This window comes from Apteryx mantelli, chromosome 3, assembly GCF_036417845.1.
Source record: "Apteryx mantelli isolate bAptMan1 chromosome 3, bAptMan1.hap1, whole genome shotgun sequence".
In the NCBI taxonomy this organism is placed as follows: Eukaryota; Metazoa; Chordata; class Aves; order Apterygiformes; family Apterygidae; genus Apteryx; species Apteryx mantelli.
In genome coordinates, this window is record NC_089980.1 from 123,381,519 (window position 1) to 123,400,636 (window position 19,118).

Genomic DNA, 19,118 nt, shown 5'->3' on the forward strand with positions numbered 1-19,118 from the left:
GTCACTTCACTAGACACTGATACACAAGACATGGAGAGCAGCAGTAATAAAAGAGTACTTTTATTAAAAAAAAAAAAAAAAAAAAAAAAAGCAGAACTATCCCCCCCAATCCCGATCCTGATCCCCCTTCCAAGAAAATCATAATTTCAAATCAAAACAACACCAGATGGGAAGTGAAGAAATATCAGATCCAATTTATTGGAGACAGCAATTCAGCTATTTTCTGTCAGCACCTTCTCAAGCCATAAACTGGAATTAGCTTCACTGCTAACCCTGAGGAAAGACCAACAGCTCCCAGTTCAGCACCAGTTTCTACTAGTTGCATCTCCCATTTGAGCAGCAACCTAAATTTCATTGTATTAATGATCATACCAATTCTGGCACAAAAAAAGAAAAAGCCCCTGAGAAGAAAGAGGAAAAGGAAGACTAAAGAGCATTTAAACTAAGATTGTCTAATCAGGCTTTAGGCCAAATCACTAAAGATCTTTCACAGCAGGGGGGTGGTTTAGGACTCCACTCTCCACCAGCCTCACTATCCCACTGTTCATTTTTCAAGAGTCATTCAAACCTGGATAGTTTTTATCATATGCACCCTTGTTACTCCATACGAGACTAACACTGTGTGTCGAAAATATTTTGTTTTATTCTTTAATTGAAACAGAAGCTGACCAGGTTCCACCTCAATTAAAAAAAAATTTAAAAAAAAAATCACATTTAAAATCGGTTACACTAACAGCCTTCAGTAACATTCAAATAGCACATACTGTCTCAAAAAAATAAAACCCAATGTGTTTCAAAGAAAGATCCATGTTGTCCTCAAAATATTTGTTACACAGAATACAATCAAGTTTACTGGTTACAACAATTCATAGAATTTTTGCAATGTTTTCTTGAGATGTGTACAGTTCACTGCTACAGTGGATCAAATAGCACGGTCTGTCATGTACTAATTCTCCATAGAAAGGCCACTGGAATATCCATCTGATTGTGAACCAGGTTACAAACCGCTGTACAAACTCTTCCCAAGAAAAGAGGTTTCCTGAAGATCTCACAGCTCATCTTTATCCCAGTCATCAAGATCCACATCACTGAGATCAATATCATCTTCCACTGGAAGCTGTGAAAAAGTGAGGGTTTTAAGTAAGTGTTCAGAAGCACCTAGTAACACTGGGACATCCCTGACTCTGAAGGATACCTCTCATTTTAGAAGTAAAGCTCCCTCCCTGGGCTTAATGGCTCCTGTCATATCTTTCATTCATAAAAGCTCAAAGTGTATTAAGTACAAGTCAAATTCTCAGAGCTGAGACTGGAAAAAGGGTATTTTCTACTAATACAAATATTCCAGATATAAAAAAGCAACTACAAATAGAATATGCAACAGCATTATCATCATCTTCTGTATTTTAATTCTGTCAAAGGAGATCAACAGATAGTAGTGACTTTGTTTTTTATGCTGGTGTTGAGCCTTAAACAAGAACTTACTCAAGCATTGTGTAATTATGCAGGTTTACCTAAGCTCTTTCCAACAGTAAAACTTTGGTGGCAAGGTCAGTGGTTCAGTACTGCAGAATCAGTGTCTGCAAGCTTCAGGTCTTGCATGCACACGCTACAGCCTCCTCATTACCCAGCACAGGCTAGTAACTCAAGTTTCCCTCAAGGGTTTCAAATTTTAGATCATATCCTAACTGCTAGATAGGAGTGACTGTCCATAGCGTCAGACAACCAAGCTGGTGTTGTTTCTTCTTGGTGTTCTGGTAGAATTTAGGTAATGAGATTTGCTACAATCTTACCTTGAAGAACAAAGATTTTTTTTATAGTACCTGTTCTTAATAACACTCTCTCCAGTCACTTTCCAACCTAGCAAAGCAACAGTACTTCTAGAGATGGAGTATCTCTTACCTCACCATCTTTGCCATCCCAAGGTTCAACTACGTTAATTTTAGGAAAAGCTCCACCACCCACTGGTGCTGTAGAGCCACGGCCAACAGAGAGCTCCCTAAGAAGAAACAAGTAAAAATTAGGTTTAAAGAATTTCTCCAATGTCCATCTACCTAGAGCAGGGCCTGCTTTGGATAAAAGCAAGTCAACTGATCCGCTTGCCTCAAGCAAACATGATCAAGATGTAAGCAGATCTCCAATCTGAACTGTCTGAAAGCAGTGGCTTTTCAAATTGAGAAGCAGAGAATGATAAAAAGCCCTGAAAGGCAGTACTGATAGTTTTCAATTAGATCTAAAGATTAAAAAAAAAAAAAAAAAAGGACAAAGAACATTGTGAGCTACATGGTTTTGTATTTCAGCAGCTTCCCTAGTAATACCCATGGACAAATGCAGCCCCTTTATGTGATATACAGCATACAGTTAAGCCAGCTCCAAGAACAGTCTATAATTCTAGTTTTGAGAGTTACTGGTTTTATACAGCTGTTACTGAGAACTACCAGTCATTAAGTTCCTCTTTTTAGTCTGACTCTAAACCTCTGCTGGTTACAAAGGCACTCACAAAGTAACCAGCCTTCAGGCATCTCAGGCATAATCTGCTAATTATGCTTACTTAAACAACCCAACATTTTAAAATGCTGAAGAGCTATTCTCTTTGTATTCTTTCAGCAGCAAATCAGACTGAATAGGCATTCCTATCAAGATAAGCTCTAACATCTTTATGCTTTTCTCAGTGCTGATTTTCTTAATTTTGGTCAACACTGGATGCTGCCTATTAGATTATAAATCTTACGACACTTGGCTTACAGAGTTAAGAGCCAACCTTGCTGTGACTGTACTGCTTTCCTTGTAGGCAGCACAGCTGAGCTGAAGTGTAAAATAAGAGACTATTCCACAAATTATTGCTCTACAGTAAGAAAATATCAAACCAATCATCTAATTTACTAAGCTGTTAAATTGGCTGTTTTGTCCTGAAAGCATCAACTGCTCTGGCCAGAAGTTTCACTAAGATGGATTTTACAACCCAAGAGCATTTGCCATCTCTGAAAACAACAGACATTTCTCTGACATGCATTAGTACAGGCTGTCTGGTATACTCTTCTTGCATCTGAATCCTAAGTTTCACTTAATTTTCTCAACCTTCCCTTTTTAGCACTGTTCTAAGAAAAAACAGATCTCTTGCACAGAAATATATATATTAAAAAAACATATAAAAATAAAGCAGAATATAACACCCTTTGCATGAATTCAGCAGGAACAGGGATCAATTAACGTGCTTCCTATGCCAAGAGGATAGATTCAGTTACATTTGTTTTTGCAATTATGACTGTCCTCTGCCGTTCTCCAAGCAAGGACGTGGAGGTTAACACTGCTAACGTGGATTCTCAAAGGTGCTTACACACCTTTTGGCACCTGGGGTTTTATCCAGAAGCAGGGAGCTGCAGCAACCAAACATCTCACTTTGTTTCAGTAACACTAACTGCTCTGTTCCAGTGCTGCTGCCGCCCTGTCCTCCTTTCTATTTCCTTTCCCATTCAATTCTGCTCAACACTGGCTCTCCCCTGATTATGCAAGAGGCTGGTTCAGGGAATTCACTGAGCAGAAAACCATTCAGACTTTGACTGGATTGGTTCAGCTCTCCAGAGTGGTTCACCTAAGTCCAATGTGAGGGGGACCAGAAGTGAAGGGAAGGCTGCAGAAAGATGACTAGCAACAAACAGAACCTAAACGACATTGATTCAGGCTCACTTATATCATTGTGAAGTGACATGGTTAACAATTCTCAAGTCAGGATCTACCCATTTACTAATATGAACCAGAATGCACCATCTGAATTAAATACTATTGATTACCAAATGCTATGGATTCCTTGGTTACCAGAGAAGCAGAATTCTTCAAGATCAAAGTTAACTTTTCTATTTTTGAATGGTCATTAAAACCCATTCAGGGTTAGACTGCAAATGGCCAGCTTCTTGACTATTTCTGTCCACCATAAAAAAAAGTGAAGACTGCTTTAGTAGGTTCAATCCCACTTAAGTCATTCCCTTAATCCAGTGATTACCCATCATCTGAATTCAAGGGTGCAAGCCTTATCTCATCCAGGACAGCCTGTTCTTGCTCTAGAGTCACAGCCCCAGTTACTGAAAGATTTAAATCACTTAAAGAAACATTTAATACCTGAGAAACTCATTAATCCCCTGCTCACTGAAAGATCCTTTCAGAAGGGCAAATTTCATCTTCCGTGCATTAACAGCTGCCATTGCTGGATACCCAAAGCCTCCAATCCCCAAAGAGCTCTCAAGATCTGACTGAGCACCTGCTTCTGTCCACAGCCATCTTGCGGGAAAAAAATAGAACAGAAAATAGTTAGTAAAGTCAGTTAGAATAACACATATCCTGCAGCCCTGCGGAGTATGAGCTGGGGTACTAACTGCCTGACAGCTTCACCCCATCCCACTTTCTTGTTATTCAAGTCGGCAGGAGATAGCAGGGTCCCAATTCTGACCCACACAGCAGAAGAAAGCCCTTCATAAACATGTAGGGCAGCCCCATGCTCACAACTACTAAAAGCCGTATCAGAAGAACAGGTATGAAAGACATTTCAAGTCAAGAACAACATTACCAATTTAACAAATTGCTATACTCCAACCTACATAAAGTAAGACTTAAAATGGCCCAAATCACAGATCTAAACGTGACTAAGCATTGCCCAGTTCCTACTGTAGGGGATTTCCGGCCAAAGACTGGAAGACCAACGTTTTCACCCAGTGTTATTTCCACACTGGTCAGGTCTCAGTTCCTCTAATCTCAGCATTTTTCTCCGATGCACGAATGCCATCTTGTCCAATTTTCAGAGCAGTCACTGTGTCAGAACAGCTCTCACTTCCTAAAGAAGCCTTGCCAACATTCCCTCTTCAGCAAAACTCTTGACTTCTGGGAAAGAAAAGAAGTCCCACGGATCCTAAACTGCACTCTGGAGGAAGAAGCAAAGCCTTATGGCCTGCTCCTTTAGGAACGTGAAATACGCTGTTAACAGACTGCCATTTACATTTTATTTCATAAGTGAACAGTCACAGAGGCACACTTACCACCAGCAAACGGCACCAAAGAAACTGAATAAATATTTGTTGAAAGATTTTAGTGTTCAGGACAACAGTAAAACATGCTTCATCTGATCTCATTAGTGCTTAGATGTATCAGTTTTTACTTATAAATGAAGTATTTGAGAGGAAGGCGAAAAAGTAAGGAAAGAAATCCAGCAGTTTTAGAGCCATTAACCCCTCTCCCCTCCCAACAGACTGAGAGCTATCCAGAGACTCACTAGGCAGACTAGATTTCATTCTGTCATGACTTCACAGAACAAGATGTATCCATCCCTACAATAATACCAGGTACAGTTGCAAAAAATATCAAGATGTGGGATCCTAAACAAGGAACAACTATCTGCAGATGAATCACTATCATACAATGTTCTCTTTCACTGCCTCTTCTGCCTCTTTAAAAATCTCCCATCTTTACCAAGAGGACCAGCCCAACCTACAGTGACACTTACCCCCACATTTTCTTTTTGTATTTTTCAGCCATTTTTAACATGACATCCAGGTAAGAATTCCTCCCTGAGGCTCCTGTTTGACAGACAGAATTGCACAAATTAAAAAAAAACATAACTACATGCCTTAAGTGACAAATTCATACAGAATACTGCTTCCTTGAATTCTACCTGTGTCAAGAATATGAGGCAGGACAGAAATGATGCAGAGCTGATGAGCATCACAGGTACTCTTCAGAACATCTTCACTAATGATCTAGAAGAAAGAAGCAGAAAGCCAGTGACAGTAAGACTTTGGAGTACCCAGCTGTAACTGCACTTCCCTCCACCAGCCACAAACTCCATCCTACTTGATAAAAAGCTTCTGAAACAACTTGACGCAACAGCTTATAAGCCTCTCCTACATCACTGGTTCCCCAACACAAGACTTAAAAAAGTTCACAAAGCCTTCTGTTAATACTCGTAGCAACAGGGAAGCAGTAGCAGTAAGCAGTAATAAATGATGCTTACAGGGAGCCCAGTAAAATGCCACTTCTTGCTCAGAAACACTGCCCCTGGACCAATGGTGTTATAAAACAAACTACTACTCTAATAAATTGCAAATTACTCTGCGAATAGCACACCCAAACATATGCATGTGCCTTGTCAGTATCATTCATGCTGTTGTTGGCATAAGGAGAGCCAGCAGGGTGCAGCACTAAAGACAGGCAGAGGTAACCGACACTGACAGAGCAATACCAGTTTTATGGGACTGATCTACTACCTTAGAAAGGAATCAATCCATTTATCTAGATCACCATTCCAAATCTACCTCCATCAAGCTGAAACTGAGAACCACCATACGAGAGTGGGGTTTTCTGGACAACAAGCAAAATCACAGGCTTCGTTCAACTCCTAATGGATGGCACTGTGGATGACAAAACCCTGCCCTCAGTTCTTAGAGTAAGCACGGGGCACAGAATCACAGAATCACTGAGGTTGGAAGGGACCTCTGGAGATCATCTAGTCCAACCCCCCTGCTCAGCAGGGTCACCTAGAGCACATTGCACAGGATTGCATCCAGGCGGCTTTTGAATATCTCCAGAGAAGGAGACTCCACCACCTCTCTGGGCAACCTGTTCCAGTGCTCTGTCACCCTCACAGTGAAAAAGTTTTTCCTCATGTTAAGATGGAAGTGTCTGTGTTTCAGTTTGTGCCCATTGCCTCGCGTCCTGTCGCTCGGCACCACTGAAAAGAGTCTGGTCCCACCCTCTTGACACCCTCCCTTCAGATACTTGTACACAGAACCCAACCTTTTCACCCATTCCCTCTGGGGGATGATTTGGACACAGGGGTAATCCACACTGGTACCAGCACTGCCAGTGCCTTCACTGTATCAGTTCTGAGAGCCTATCAGTGAACAATATATTCACAGTAGAAAAAGGAAAACTAAGTGATCAGACTTGTGATCTTTGGATATTTCTGCCACAAAAATGGTGCACAAACAGCACACTTTGGCTGTTTTATTTACAGTCAACATACCTCCAGGAGCTCAGGTGGCGGTGCATTATCAGAAAACAGATCCAGAGCACGAGCAATGATATCGGACCTAGTTCTTCCACCATCATAATCAACAGGATCTTCTCCTTTTTGAAAGATTTTGATTGTGGGAAATCCACGAATCTGCAAGGGAAGTTAAAGTCATCATCTCAAACAAATCTGAACATTTATGGTGGAAGTTACCTGCTACCCTAATGTGCTTTAGATTAAGAGGAAGGGAAGAGATTTACCATTTAAAAGAAACAAGTCTCAATACCTTATGACTGAATTTAACAGTTTTGTAGCTCCCTATCTACCAACAATTTAAAAGTGTCAATACAACTGAAACAGTCTGAAATTTTATGACTGATGAAGCTGCACTGGTCTCATCATTTTAGAAGCACCAAGCACTCCATGTTTAAATACCAGGGAGACCATCTTAACCCTTCATATTTTTAAGATATTAAGGTCTTAAGACCTAATTCCACTTTGGCCTTGGGAAGAAGTGCTGTCTCTTCAGGGCAACAAATGGATCCTAGGCTCCCTCTGCTCCACTTCCAATAAGTGGAAGTTGGGGACCCTTGTCCAGTGTCCTTGTGACTGCCAGCCACACGTACTTGCAGGGACACTTTAAGCAGCACATTATTAAGTTTCCCTGCACTGTATCACTGAGGATTAAAAACTGCCAGTTCACTCTAGGCCCAAAGCATAACTGATCCAAGCAGCTAATATTTTTGGAGTGATCCCTGATAACTGGCTTGAAGGAACCAGTACAATTTCTGTACAGGAACACATCTGTGCTCTGGAGACACCTGGCCAGCATACATGACAATCTGAAAGGGGAGACTTCTCACTTAGGATGATAAAGCTATACAAGATCTCATGCAAACAGACAGCCTTTTTAACCAGCAACATCCACATTTATTCTACTTTCCGCTCACTCCATTTATTCGTATCGTTACCCCACATTCAGGAAAGAATTTTGTGGAAAAATGGTACGTGCCACTCCTAACAATATTTTTAGTACAAAACACTAAGAAGCATCAGATTAAGAAATAGTTCTGTAAGCATTAAAGGGAAATTTGACTTACTAGAGACGGAAAAGGAACTGTAACCACTGCAGAGCACACTCACCCCATATCGGCCTGCCAGCATCTGATTGACTGTTGCATCTACTGCAGCCAGCTTTACTTTTCCCTTAGTTTGTTCCTTCACTTCAGTGGCAGCAGCTGCCCATTCCGGCTCCAAACTGAAAAACAGAGATTATCGGTGCTCTAAGCACTCCAAAGGTTAGCAAAAGTGCATGACATGCCAATACTATGCAACATACTCCACTCGGAGGGAAAAAAAGTCTTTGCAAAGAATGACAGCTAGCCTGATTACTTCCAATAGTCTTAAGTCCTGCATCAGAAGGAATGAAGGGTTAATATAACTTCTTGATCTTATTCCCAGTGGCAAGTGGGAGTTTTACTACTAAGCAGGAACACAGTGAGAAGATACTCTTACACACTGAACAGCACCTAGGTGTCCTGAGCAGGATAAGCCCACACATTTTTAGTAAAACACCTTATGGAAAAACCTACTTCTGATATAACAAGAAGAGCAAGGTCCCTCTTAGGGGATCAAGGCTGTTCCACACAAACAAGCACTAACTGGAACTGAATTGTCAAAAAGCTCAGTTACTTTTTGCAGTGCCCACACCACGGGGCGTAGAACTCCACCATCCACACATCGTCACTATTTATGACGTTCTTATCAAAGCTGTCATCAGTCAGCTCAATCACATCCTTCTTATCTCCACCTCCGCTCTCTCGGCTCTGTAAGAAACAAACACAGACCCTCAAATAAGAAATAACCAAACTTGGTCTCCTACACAAGCTATCTCCTGTGTGTCATGTTGTACCAAATGGTCTGCATTTGAGTTAGATACAAGACAGGCAGCATTACATCATGCAACTTTCCCATTGTAGAGCTGGACACAACATCATCCACAGCCTATTCCCACAGTACTTCCAAGAAACAGCAAGTGAACCTTCTCTTAAAAAAGAGAATCCAGATCAAACTGTACCTAACCGGAAACATTCCCACATCATCTCAGTTATTCATGCTCAGGTCAGTCAGAAAACAAAGTGCTCACCATCCTCCCCCTGCACTGTACCCTGGCTTCCAGGCCAAAGAAAACATGGGTGAGTGGGGTACACCCTACAGGGTACAGTCCACCCAGGTCTTCTACTGGGTCAATCCAGGGATATCAGAGTGTACGTGCACCATGATTTAGAAGCAGCACTAGGAGTCAGGAGCTTTACAACTCACCTTCAGGGAGAAGTCTGGCACAGAAAACTGCAGAAGAACATTACTGCATTAAAAAAACCCTTATCTATCCAGATTAGACTAGGACTGCGAAAATGGTGACCCTGACACCAAGCAGAAATACCCCCATGATCCCTGGGAAGGTGACAGACATAAGTCTCCTGGAAGCCATTTCCAAGTATATTTAAGACAAAGGTGACTGGGAGTAGTCAGCATGGATTTACAAAGGGGAAGTCATGGCTGAAAACTGGCTTGGTGGATCAGGGGAGAGCAGCGGATGTTATTTACCTTGACTTTAGTAAGCGTTTTGACACAGTCTTCTACAAAACCCTCATAGACCAACTGATAAACTGCAGGCTAGATAAATGGACAGCAAGGTGGACTGAAAACTGGCTGAACTGCTGGGCTCAAAGGGTTGTGATCAGTGACATATAGTCCAGCTGGAGGTCAGTCACTAGTGGTGTCTCCCAGGGGTTGTTATTGGGGTCAATACTGTTTAGCATCTTCATTAATGACCTGGATGATGCTACAGAGAACACACCTTCAGCAAGTTTCCAGGTAATACAAAACTGGGAGGAGTGGCTGACAGATCAGATGGAAGTGCTGCCATTCAGAGGGACCTCAACAGGCTGGAGAAACAGGCCAACATGTACCTCATGACATTCAAAGGGAAATGCAAAGTCCTGCACCTGGGGAGGAATAACCCCATACTGAAGGCCAATCAGCTGGCAAACAGCTTGGCAGAAAAGGACCTAGGGGCCCTGGTGGACACCAAGTTGATCACAAGCTAACAACGCGCCCTTGCAGCAAAGGCCAACAGCATCCTTGGCTGCCTTAGAAAGAACGTCACCAGCAGGTCAAGGTGGGATGATCCTTCCCCTCTACTCAGCCTGGTGAGATCACATCTGGAACACTGGGTCCAGTGCTAGGCTCCCCAGTACAAAAAGGGCTGGACTTGCTTCAATACTTCCATGTCAATGGCCATGATGATGATGAAGGGCTTGGAGCATCTATTGTATGAGGAAGGGTTGAGGGAGCTGGAATTGTTTAACCTCGAGAAGAGAAGGCTCTGTGGGCATCCTATCCATGTGCATAATTACCTGATGGGAGGGAATGAAGACAACAGAGCCAGACTCTTCTCAGTGAAGCCCAGTGACAGGACAAGAAACAATGGGCACAGACTGATACACAAGAAATGTCAATTGGACATAAGAAAACTTCTTCTTTTTTTTTTTTTTTAAAAAACTTGAGGGTGGTGGAACACTGGAATGGGCTGCCCAGAGAAGCAGTGGGGTCTCCATCCTTGGAGATGCTCAAGATCTGACTGGACATGGTCCTGAGCAACCTTCTCTAATTGACCCTGCTTTGAGCAGACGTGTTGGACTAGACAGTTTCTGGAGTAGAGAGACAGCAGAGGTCCCTTACAACCTCTACTACTCTGTGATTCTGTTAACAGACAGCTGAGAGCACAAGCCCCTTATCTCCTGCACAGGGGAGCCTCCATTTACAAACAAAGTTTCACATTCCCTGATAAATACCTGTTTCCCAGAACTATATCCTCCACTTCTGCCACTAATACGGTCTTTTACCAGGGACCGAAGAGCACTTAGAGCAGCATCAATAATGGCTTCACTTGTCCTGCCACCTGCAATGCAGCAAAATGAACAATTAAAGCACCAAAAAGCAAGTGTAAGGCAAACTACTGACTGAATTCTAAATTCAGGGACCAAATCGTCTCCTGCTGGATTCAGGCAGAGCAGGCCTGGCCTGCAAGTGATGTGATATTAGTGGTGGGACATCACTGATCTAAATATGCAGCAGGATTCACTTCACTCTACTTCCAAACACTCACCGTATCTGAAAGGGGATGACTGTGGCAAGCTCACAGTAAACAGAAAAGAACAATTCCCCGAACTGCTTTTTAAACTCCACCAACTACAAACTTGAGATGGGACAAGTAGCTCAGAGACATGCACAAACTGGTCAAACAAATCCCACTTGTCTGTCTCTCAAACAGCTACTACAAGCATTAAACAGGAAGAAAACACCACAAAAGGCAGCATTAATGGCTAACATAATTAATGTCTTCAAGGACATTTTTAGGCATGCAACACATGAAAGAGCATCACATTTACCCTGATAATCTTCCGCTTTGTTTTTGTTGGCTCCAAAAATCTTGATAGTTGGAAACCCTCTGATGCCATACTGCCCGCCCAAGGACTGATGCTTATCAGCATCTACTGCACCTACTTTCACTACACCCTGTTGAAGTAAAAACAGAAACTGAGTAAGACAAATCTTCTACTGTGATTTAACGCACTTTATACTCAGTGCACGCTGAACAGATAGTTATTAGAGAGGCAGAAGAACAGGCACCACAAGGAAGAGACTTTTCCCCAGAAAACATTAAATCATGGAAAACCGTATGTGCCTAATTCTTTCTTCACCCTGAACAACTTCTAAGTTTTGAATAGTTGACTTTTCTTCAGGGGATTTAATTTATGCAGGAAAAGTTCAACAAGCCACTGCATGACTAAATCTTCTGTAATGAAAATGTTCATCACCCACAGCTTACAGAGCTGTGTTCAAATACTCAGTTCATGCTGCTTCTGAACTTCAAAGGCAGGTGACAGGATAGCAAGGAAGGAAAGAAGAAAAACATAGTATTCCAGACAATGGCTGGATTCCAGCATCTTGATGGTGTTAAAAGCAGCCTTGGAAAACAGTGATGAAAAATTACCAGCACAGAATTGTCTTGCTTCCTCTGCAATCCTCTACAAAGCGTCTATAATGGCTTCCTTTTAAAAAATAAACAAAATTCCCTGATATTTCAATTGCTTGTGATATGTCAATTCTCAGGTTGGACAAGTATAATTTTTGCAAGCCTGACATAGCAGTACACCTTGGGGGATTTCCCCTCCTTGACTATGTTTCTAAGTCAGATGACAAAGAGCCAAACTGTCCTCAATCAACAACCACAAAGACATTTGGGAAAGCTTAAACTTACTTTTAATGCTGTTGCTGCTTTCTTCCACTCAGGGGTTAGTCTTTGACAATGACCACACCTTTTAGGGGAGAGAAAAAACAAACACACACACACAAAAGAGTTTTCATTCAAATCTGTATGATTATGTCAAAGTATGAGAGTAGCCTTGTTGGGTTTGGAATTACAAAACAGCCACACAATCTGCAGAAGACTAAAGCTCTACTCATGGTGAGTGAAAGAGGCTAGGCCACAACATCATATCACCACTCAGACATTTGAAGAAAAACCTCCAGAGGCATCTTTTGCAAACATACCCTGCTGAGAAGCAGCATCTAAAAATATGCAAGAGGGCGATTTCTAACTCAGCAGGTGTAAAGGCAGGATTGACTGAAAGAACTTGCATCACCTAACGCTGTTAAACCATGGAAAAAGGAAAAGTAGAAGATGAAATTCCATCAGTGTTTTTGCTGTGAAAAGAATTCCTATAGAGTAGAACAGTTCAACCAACCAGATCAGTGGTGAATATTAAAGTGAATCCAGACACCTTCAGCAGAAGCAGAAGACACACATACATATGCACACACACTACACTTCCACCAGAGTTTCTTTTAAACACTGACCAGAGAGAGAGCACAAACCCCAACACATGTAATTAAAAAGCAAATCCTACTAATCCTAGGTATAAGTTAACCTGGATGGGCTCAGCCTGGAAGTGATTCCGTCTAATTTGTACAGTGCCGGATAACACTTCATAGGGGATATCAAAAGACAGTGTTTTATTTCAAGTAATTATATAAAATGGTGGGGAATCATCTAATACTTCACATGAGAAAAATCCAACCCCCGTTAAAACCAGGAGCCAGTTATGAAAGGTTTTGAGATGGATGTGAATAAAGAAGTATCAAAAGTTACCTGACTTTTCTAACACACAGGCAAACATGGGCACCAAAACCCAGATTTGCACACCAGTCGGTTTGTTGCAAGCTAAAACAGACCCGAGATGGTGACAGAAAAGTTAATTCTAGAGGTAACTCCTTAATGAGACATGCCACAAGTTCTTACTCATCTTCTGCAGGTCTCCATGGCAGGAGACGAACAGCTGACTGGCAACCAGTGTGTAATCATTGCATTACAGGTCTGTGGGAAAAGAGAGCTGGCCATTTAGTGACACCTATTTTATACCTCATTCCCACTGTTCAACCTGTAAAGCTGCAGCAACACTGGAACAAGTGGCAGCTAGCTTTTCCTAAACCTCTCAGTGCAGTTGCAACCAGGGTGTTGCAATGAGAGGCCCTTTCTTTGGAATACAGAGGTCTGGACAGCAGCAGTGCAGGGGATGCCTATGAAGATGCAATATGCACCACCAGAATTTACACACAGGATGAAGCAGGTTGTCAGAGACTCTCTGCTCTGGAGACAAGCAGGATGGGAGAAGGAGGTGGTAGATTAAAATTACACTGAAAACAGTAACTCTAAATGGAAATCCTAAGTGTAAATTCAGGTACGTGCTTTCATTTCAGGATCAGTTTAAGAAAGACAGACTTCCTCTCTTGTCTACTGCATTTTGACCAGTCATTTTTAATACTAATCTCAGCAGAAAAATTGAAGTAGTAAAATGGCATATAAGATTTTGTTGTTACACCCTGTAACAACTCAAGACACCTTCTGCCAACTCAAGACTAATTCCTCCCCTTTTCCCCTGCTAAGGATGTTGAAAATAGGAATCCTAACCACAGCTAATTTTGCTAGTCATGTGGCTACCAAACTGAGATCTGTGTTGCCAACAACAGAACAAAACCCTTGACTGGTCAGCACCAGCTTCCTGTGATGCTTCTGCAAGGTGAGAATAAGCAAATGTGCAGCTGTGATACTCACCATGGGGCATAGAACTCCACAAGCCACAAGCTCTCGCTCTGAAGGACCTCCTTGTTAAAGTTTGTTGGTGTTAGCTCTATCACATCATCACTGGCCGAATATAAACCATTAACAGCCAGGAACAACGTGCAGCTCACTGTGCCTAGAACAAAAGCAAAGCAAACAGCGCTCCTGCAAGACCATTTACGGCTCTCCTGTTTCCATGATCAAATCATCTCCCCTCCCCCTGCCATCCTATAAATTAGTAGGAAAAACGAAAGGGAATTCCAACCTCACCAGTGAAAAGGAAGTTAATACAATATGTATTTCCTCCTCACTCAAATCATGATTCCATAGGATCACATAATAGATCACCTGTACATCAAAATAGCTGGAGTTGTGCCATCCCTCTTAAGACTTTTCATAGAACTGTTTTGTCAAAGCTGCAACCCTAACTGCTGGTACAAGACAGTGCTTCCATATGGATCTTCCCCAAGATCAGCTACATTTTTTCTCAGTTCTTTCTTACAGAAACTCCTAAACCAATTGCCCGTTTCTCTTATGCAATAAGGCACTCTGAGAACTGTGTTGTCAAGCACATAGGATCACATTATGCAGGCCCTTCCCAACTAGTCTGAGTAGTCAGTTACACTGATTTTAGAACCAGCATTTGATGCACTGATAGTGTAAGAAGCTTCTTCAGTCTTGTTCATGGGGATTCTAATCTAGCATTGGTTTGTCTCTTCAGTGATGGACTGAAGAAGAATAGCTAAATCTCTCTGGTTAATGATTCAAGCACCCGTAGAACTTAAAAAACACCCCCCCCCCCAAAAAACACAAAGATATTAACTTTCTGTTAAGAAACACTTCATTTTTCTGGTCATTTCTGGACCTTTTTATTGCTTCAGACGTTCAGTATAAGACCTCACAATCCCTCCTTCTACCTTGTCAAAGAGATTAAGAGATGACCTGATGAAAGAAGACAAGCATCTTTGTAATAAACATGTATAGCAGAAAACTCTTAATTCACCAAAGAAAGGTAGTAAGAGCTCAGACATGGAAGTAAAAACTAGACAAAAAGTTAGCTGTGTTCAAAGTGGTTAATAACTTGAATAGGAAGTGGCAGATTCCCACTCTTCAAGACTGGATATGAGAGAAAGATACAGTTCAGTGATGCAGGAACTCTACAGTCTGTAGCACACACATAGACTGCACAGCATCACTGGCATTTTATCAGTTCAGCTCAATAAAGGTCAGTTTCATTATACCTACTCTGCACCTGAGGGAAGCTGAAAGAAGCAACATCTTTCAGGTTGCTTAGCAAGCCGAATCAGAGATCAAGACTGAATTGTTCACTGCAATCCAGTGCTCTATCCACTGCAACATACTCCCTTCTTCTAGCCCTAGAATGCACACCCCTTTCTTTTGGGGGGATCCTACTTGGCTTCCACCACCAGATTTGCACGTCAGAAAGGCTTTCTCCCTTCAGTACATCCACATACAAGCAGCACTTCATCAGCACGGACCAATGGACTTGCAGGGTGATACGTGGCTGCCACAGCATGTCACAGTGACCTACAGTAACAGCTGCCACTAGGCTAGAGCAAGAAAACAAGGATGCAAAAAGCTACTTGAATGCTACAGTCACTCAAGAAAAACAGAAACTCCTCCTTAGATGAAAGTGGACCATTAAACTGAATCCAGCATATTTCACTTTCACCTAAGAATATATTCAGAAACTGAACAGAGTTCACTCAATCATATCTGCCACTTCCCAGCTATTTCAAAGCAAGAACATCTAATTTATACAAGAACATTTGCCAAAGAGAGCTCACAGAATAACGTATATGTTGAAATTCACCTGATCATATGCCACTACATTTTTTTAAATATGACTCTCATAAATTGGTGGCATAATTTTCATTTCTATAGTTAAATATTCAAGGTTAAATTCCTCTTTAACTAAGTAAGGAACAGATCACTTTCCTGCAAAAACTTAAGTCAGGAAAACACAAGCATTTGCTTGATACTAAGGCAAAAAAAAAAAAGAGAGAGAGATTTTTAGATAACGTAATTTCAAAATTAGTTGTTTTCCAGTGTAAATGAATTACTCGGATAGGAGTGTTGTTAAACCAAATAAGAAGGCTTCATGTTAGGATTACTAGTTTCCATCGAAAAGCCAAGATGCTGCTTAGAACTGGGAGGAAAAGCCTTCCCTATGGGGTATGATTCTATAAGCTTCTTAAAAACAAACACACAGCAAAAAAACCACACTGCATCTTCTGCAGAAGAGTTTGGTGTGCTGAAGTTCACACAGCACTACTGGTGTGCACTCAGTGAGCAAGACCTCTTTGGTTCTGTGTGCTGTTATCTGCACCTTCAGTACTTTATAAATAAAGGGGAACCACTGAGAATGCTTAATAAATTGGTTATTGGTTTATTCATCACAGAAGATCCAGCAACAGGGGGAGGAAGAAGGAAGTACAATTCTCCATGGACTCCTCCCTTTGTTTTCCAATAATAAATTACTTACTATCTCTATAGTGCTAGATCCCAGTTCATGACAGCTGAACAAATGAAGTGTTACCATTAAAGGGAATGAAAGGGGGCTTTTTTTAATTAGAAAGAAAAGTAAACACTGATTTTTGAGGATTTTTCGTTTGTTTGCTGGAATCTTTAAATCTTCTACCTTCATTTTTGCATGGTGACAACCCATCAACTGGGACAGACTGGGCCATGTTAAGGCAACACATCGGCTGGTGCCGGTAACACATGAAAAAACAAAAATCTTTACATTTACTTCCTCTTCTGAAACAGATGCAAATCGCCTCTATGCCTTCAGACACTTCCTCCCGTTTCAGTTACCCCCTTCCCACCCCGCACCTCAAGAGGACAGCGTGCGCGGCCCAGTTTCCTCCGCGAGCCGCACAGGTGGCACTTCCCCTCGCATGCAGGCTACAGGCACGCCCCAGACCCCACTACCTGCTCGGCCCCAGGACCCCAACGTCCCCCGTCCGGCACCACGGCGGGGGGCACGAGGAGGCCCCCCGGCACTCCCGGCGGCCACAGACCCCCCCGGCAGGGCCAGAAACGCCCCTGACGGGAAAGCCGCGGCCCCCCACCCTCCTCAGGCGAGCATGGCGCGCGCCGCGCTCGCGGCGGGCGGGCCCCACCCCAGCCCCACTAACGGCCGCCGACCCCAACGGCCGCCCCTCCCCCCCCACAACGGAGGTCCCGCCGCGCGGCGCCTCCCGCCCGCCCCCGCGCGCGCGGCGCCCCTAGCCCCAGCCCCGCCCCCACGGCGCACGAGCTACCCGCGCGCGCGGCTCCTACCCCACCAGAGGCGGCTCGCGCCCCGCGCCCCCATGGCTGCCGCGACACCCTGCTCCTGCTCCTGCCGCCGCCGCTACTACAGCCTTCCCCGCCCCCCCTTCGCTCCCACGCGCCGCGGCGTTCCCCGCCGTGGCCGCCACCCATTGGCGGCGCCGGCGCTGGCGTATTTGCATAGCCAATGGCGGGCGGCCGCGTCAGCCGCCGCTCGGCTGCGGAGCCGTGAGGGGCGGAGGGCTGCGCGGAGGGGCGGGAGCTGCCGGGGGCAGGGGGTGGGGGCCGTGTCCCGTGTGCCGTGTCCCGGTCGGTGCTCCCGGCGGGCTGCCCCGGGAAAGCGCTCTCTTTGTCCGCTTTGAACTGCTTCCCGGAGTCCCGTCGCAGCCAGAGCGCCAGCAAGTCGGCCTCGGCCTCTCTGCTCTGAGCAGAGCGCTCTGGCGGGACGTGGGCCTGGGCGAAGCCCGGCACAGGGCTTTAAGGGAAAGGCAGGCCTATGTCCTGGCCTGTTTGGCGCCAAAGCCTTGTTTGTGCTGCCTTCAGAAGCCGGCTAAGCCTCCAGGCCTTGACAATTTAAACAGTGTCACTATGAAAACCAGGACCAACACCTAGATTAGAAAAAAATTTGTTTGCAAGCCAAAAGCTTGAATGCAGAAACAGAAATCGGGCAAGCCATATCTGCTGGAGGTGGAAGGGAAAGAAAAGGGGAAGGGTGTAGGTGAGGAAGGCTGATGCATGCCAATGCAGGCGCTATTAAAACTTGGATAGCCTCCCTGTGTCCAACAGAGACTTGGAAAATTTGGGTCCAGTGACACAATGTGTATATGGCTACTCTGGATGAAAAATCTTCATCCCAGTTCAAAAGATAAGGAAACAGCTGACTCAAAATCCTGAAGTTTTGTTTTTATTGTTTTTGTTTTTATTCCAAATGTTTGCACACTGTAGGAAATATTAGAGCTTGGAGCTATGCTGTTGTTGGGCATGGATCCAGACTGAGGTTAAGATTCAAAGATTCACTGAGCTGTCAATTTTTTAATGCAGTAATAGTAGCTGGACTTAATTACCATCAAAATAGAAAAGTTCAGAAATTGGATGCGAAATGGACTAATTCTTACATTCCACGCACATCCTCATGACTTCATGCTCACAAATAGCACTTTTAGTGCTACTCAGACCTGCCTCTTGAAGTATGAAATTGTTAGCACAATAGTGAGAACAATATCCAGCTGTTATCAAACACAGTTGCAGATAGGGAGAAACATGGATGCACAAAGTTAAGCAGTCTTGATTGGAGTGGCCATATAGTATTGACATCTTGGCATTTTTATTCTTAAAAAAGGCAGCCTGCAGAACAGACAGATTCAAGTTTGTGATGATTCCTAATTCTTAAGATAAAACATAACTTATTTCACGTGTTATTTTTACTGACTTCAAATCTGTCTGTAAAAGTCTTCTATTTTAGGGAAGTTTTATGATATAGCAACAGAAAAGCTTCTCCTTAGATGAGATGCTGTCTAGTGACTCTGGGTACCAGCCCTTCTGAAGTGAGTTCATTAGTCCCTAAAACAAACAGGAGCTGCTGTGGAGAATATGATGCGTCCTTCCTAGCAGGGAAGGAATATCAGTATTTCTCTTCTATTG

General features: G+C 43.2%; 1 protein-coding gene across 3 annotated transcripts; it reads right to left on the minus strand.

The window, feature by feature from the left end:
- Positions 1 to 625: 625 nt before the first annotated feature.
- PDIA6 (protein disulfide isomerase family A member 6) lies at positions 626 to 17,568 on the minus strand. Of its 3 annotated transcripts, none has more exons than XM_067294290.1 (13): positions 17,487 to 17,568; positions 14,175 to 14,316; positions 12,321 to 12,378; positions 11,449 to 11,575; positions 10,852 to 10,958; positions 8,687 to 8,820; positions 8,138 to 8,252; positions 7,007 to 7,147; positions 5,657 to 5,741; positions 5,489 to 5,561; positions 4,114 to 4,272; positions 1,900 to 1,996; positions 626 to 1,117 (listed from the first exon to the last, which is right to left on the minus strand). In XM_067294290.1, the coding sequence occupies exons 1-13, from the start codon at positions 17,518 to 17,520 to the stop codon at positions 1,049 to 1,051; spliced, it is 1,341 nt and encodes a 446-aa protein (XP_067150391.1). In that variant the 5' UTR covers positions 17,521 to 17,568; the 3' UTR covers positions 626 to 1,048. The 3 variants fall into 3 exon arrangements, with proteins under 3 accessions (XP_067150391.1, XP_013810507.1, XP_013810508.1); XM_013955053.2 differs by lacking the exon at positions 17,487 to 17,568 and adding an exon at positions 16,843 to 16,906; XM_013955054.2 differs by lacking the exon at positions 17,487 to 17,568 and adding an exon at positions 15,004 to 15,104.
- Between the last annotated feature and the right edge of the window lie 1,550 nt (positions 17,569 to 19,118).

What these genes read in the sequence shown, in the direction of transcription:
- PDIA6 (XM_013955053.2), bottom strand. Translation starts at nt 16,906, where the DNA reads ATGTGTTGCCTTAACATGGCCCAGTCTGTCCCAGTTGATGGGTTGTCA. An exon ending in CAAAGCGGAAGATTATCAGG is followed by an intron (nt 10,959 to 11,448) that starts GTAAATGTGATG and finishes GCTGCATTGCAG; the next exon opens with GTGGCAGGACAAGTGAAGCC. An exon ending in GCCTCATATTCTTGACACAG is followed by an intron (nt 5,562 to 5,656) that starts GTAGAATTCAAG and finishes TCTGTCAAACAG; the next exon opens with GAGCCTCAGGGAGGAATTCT.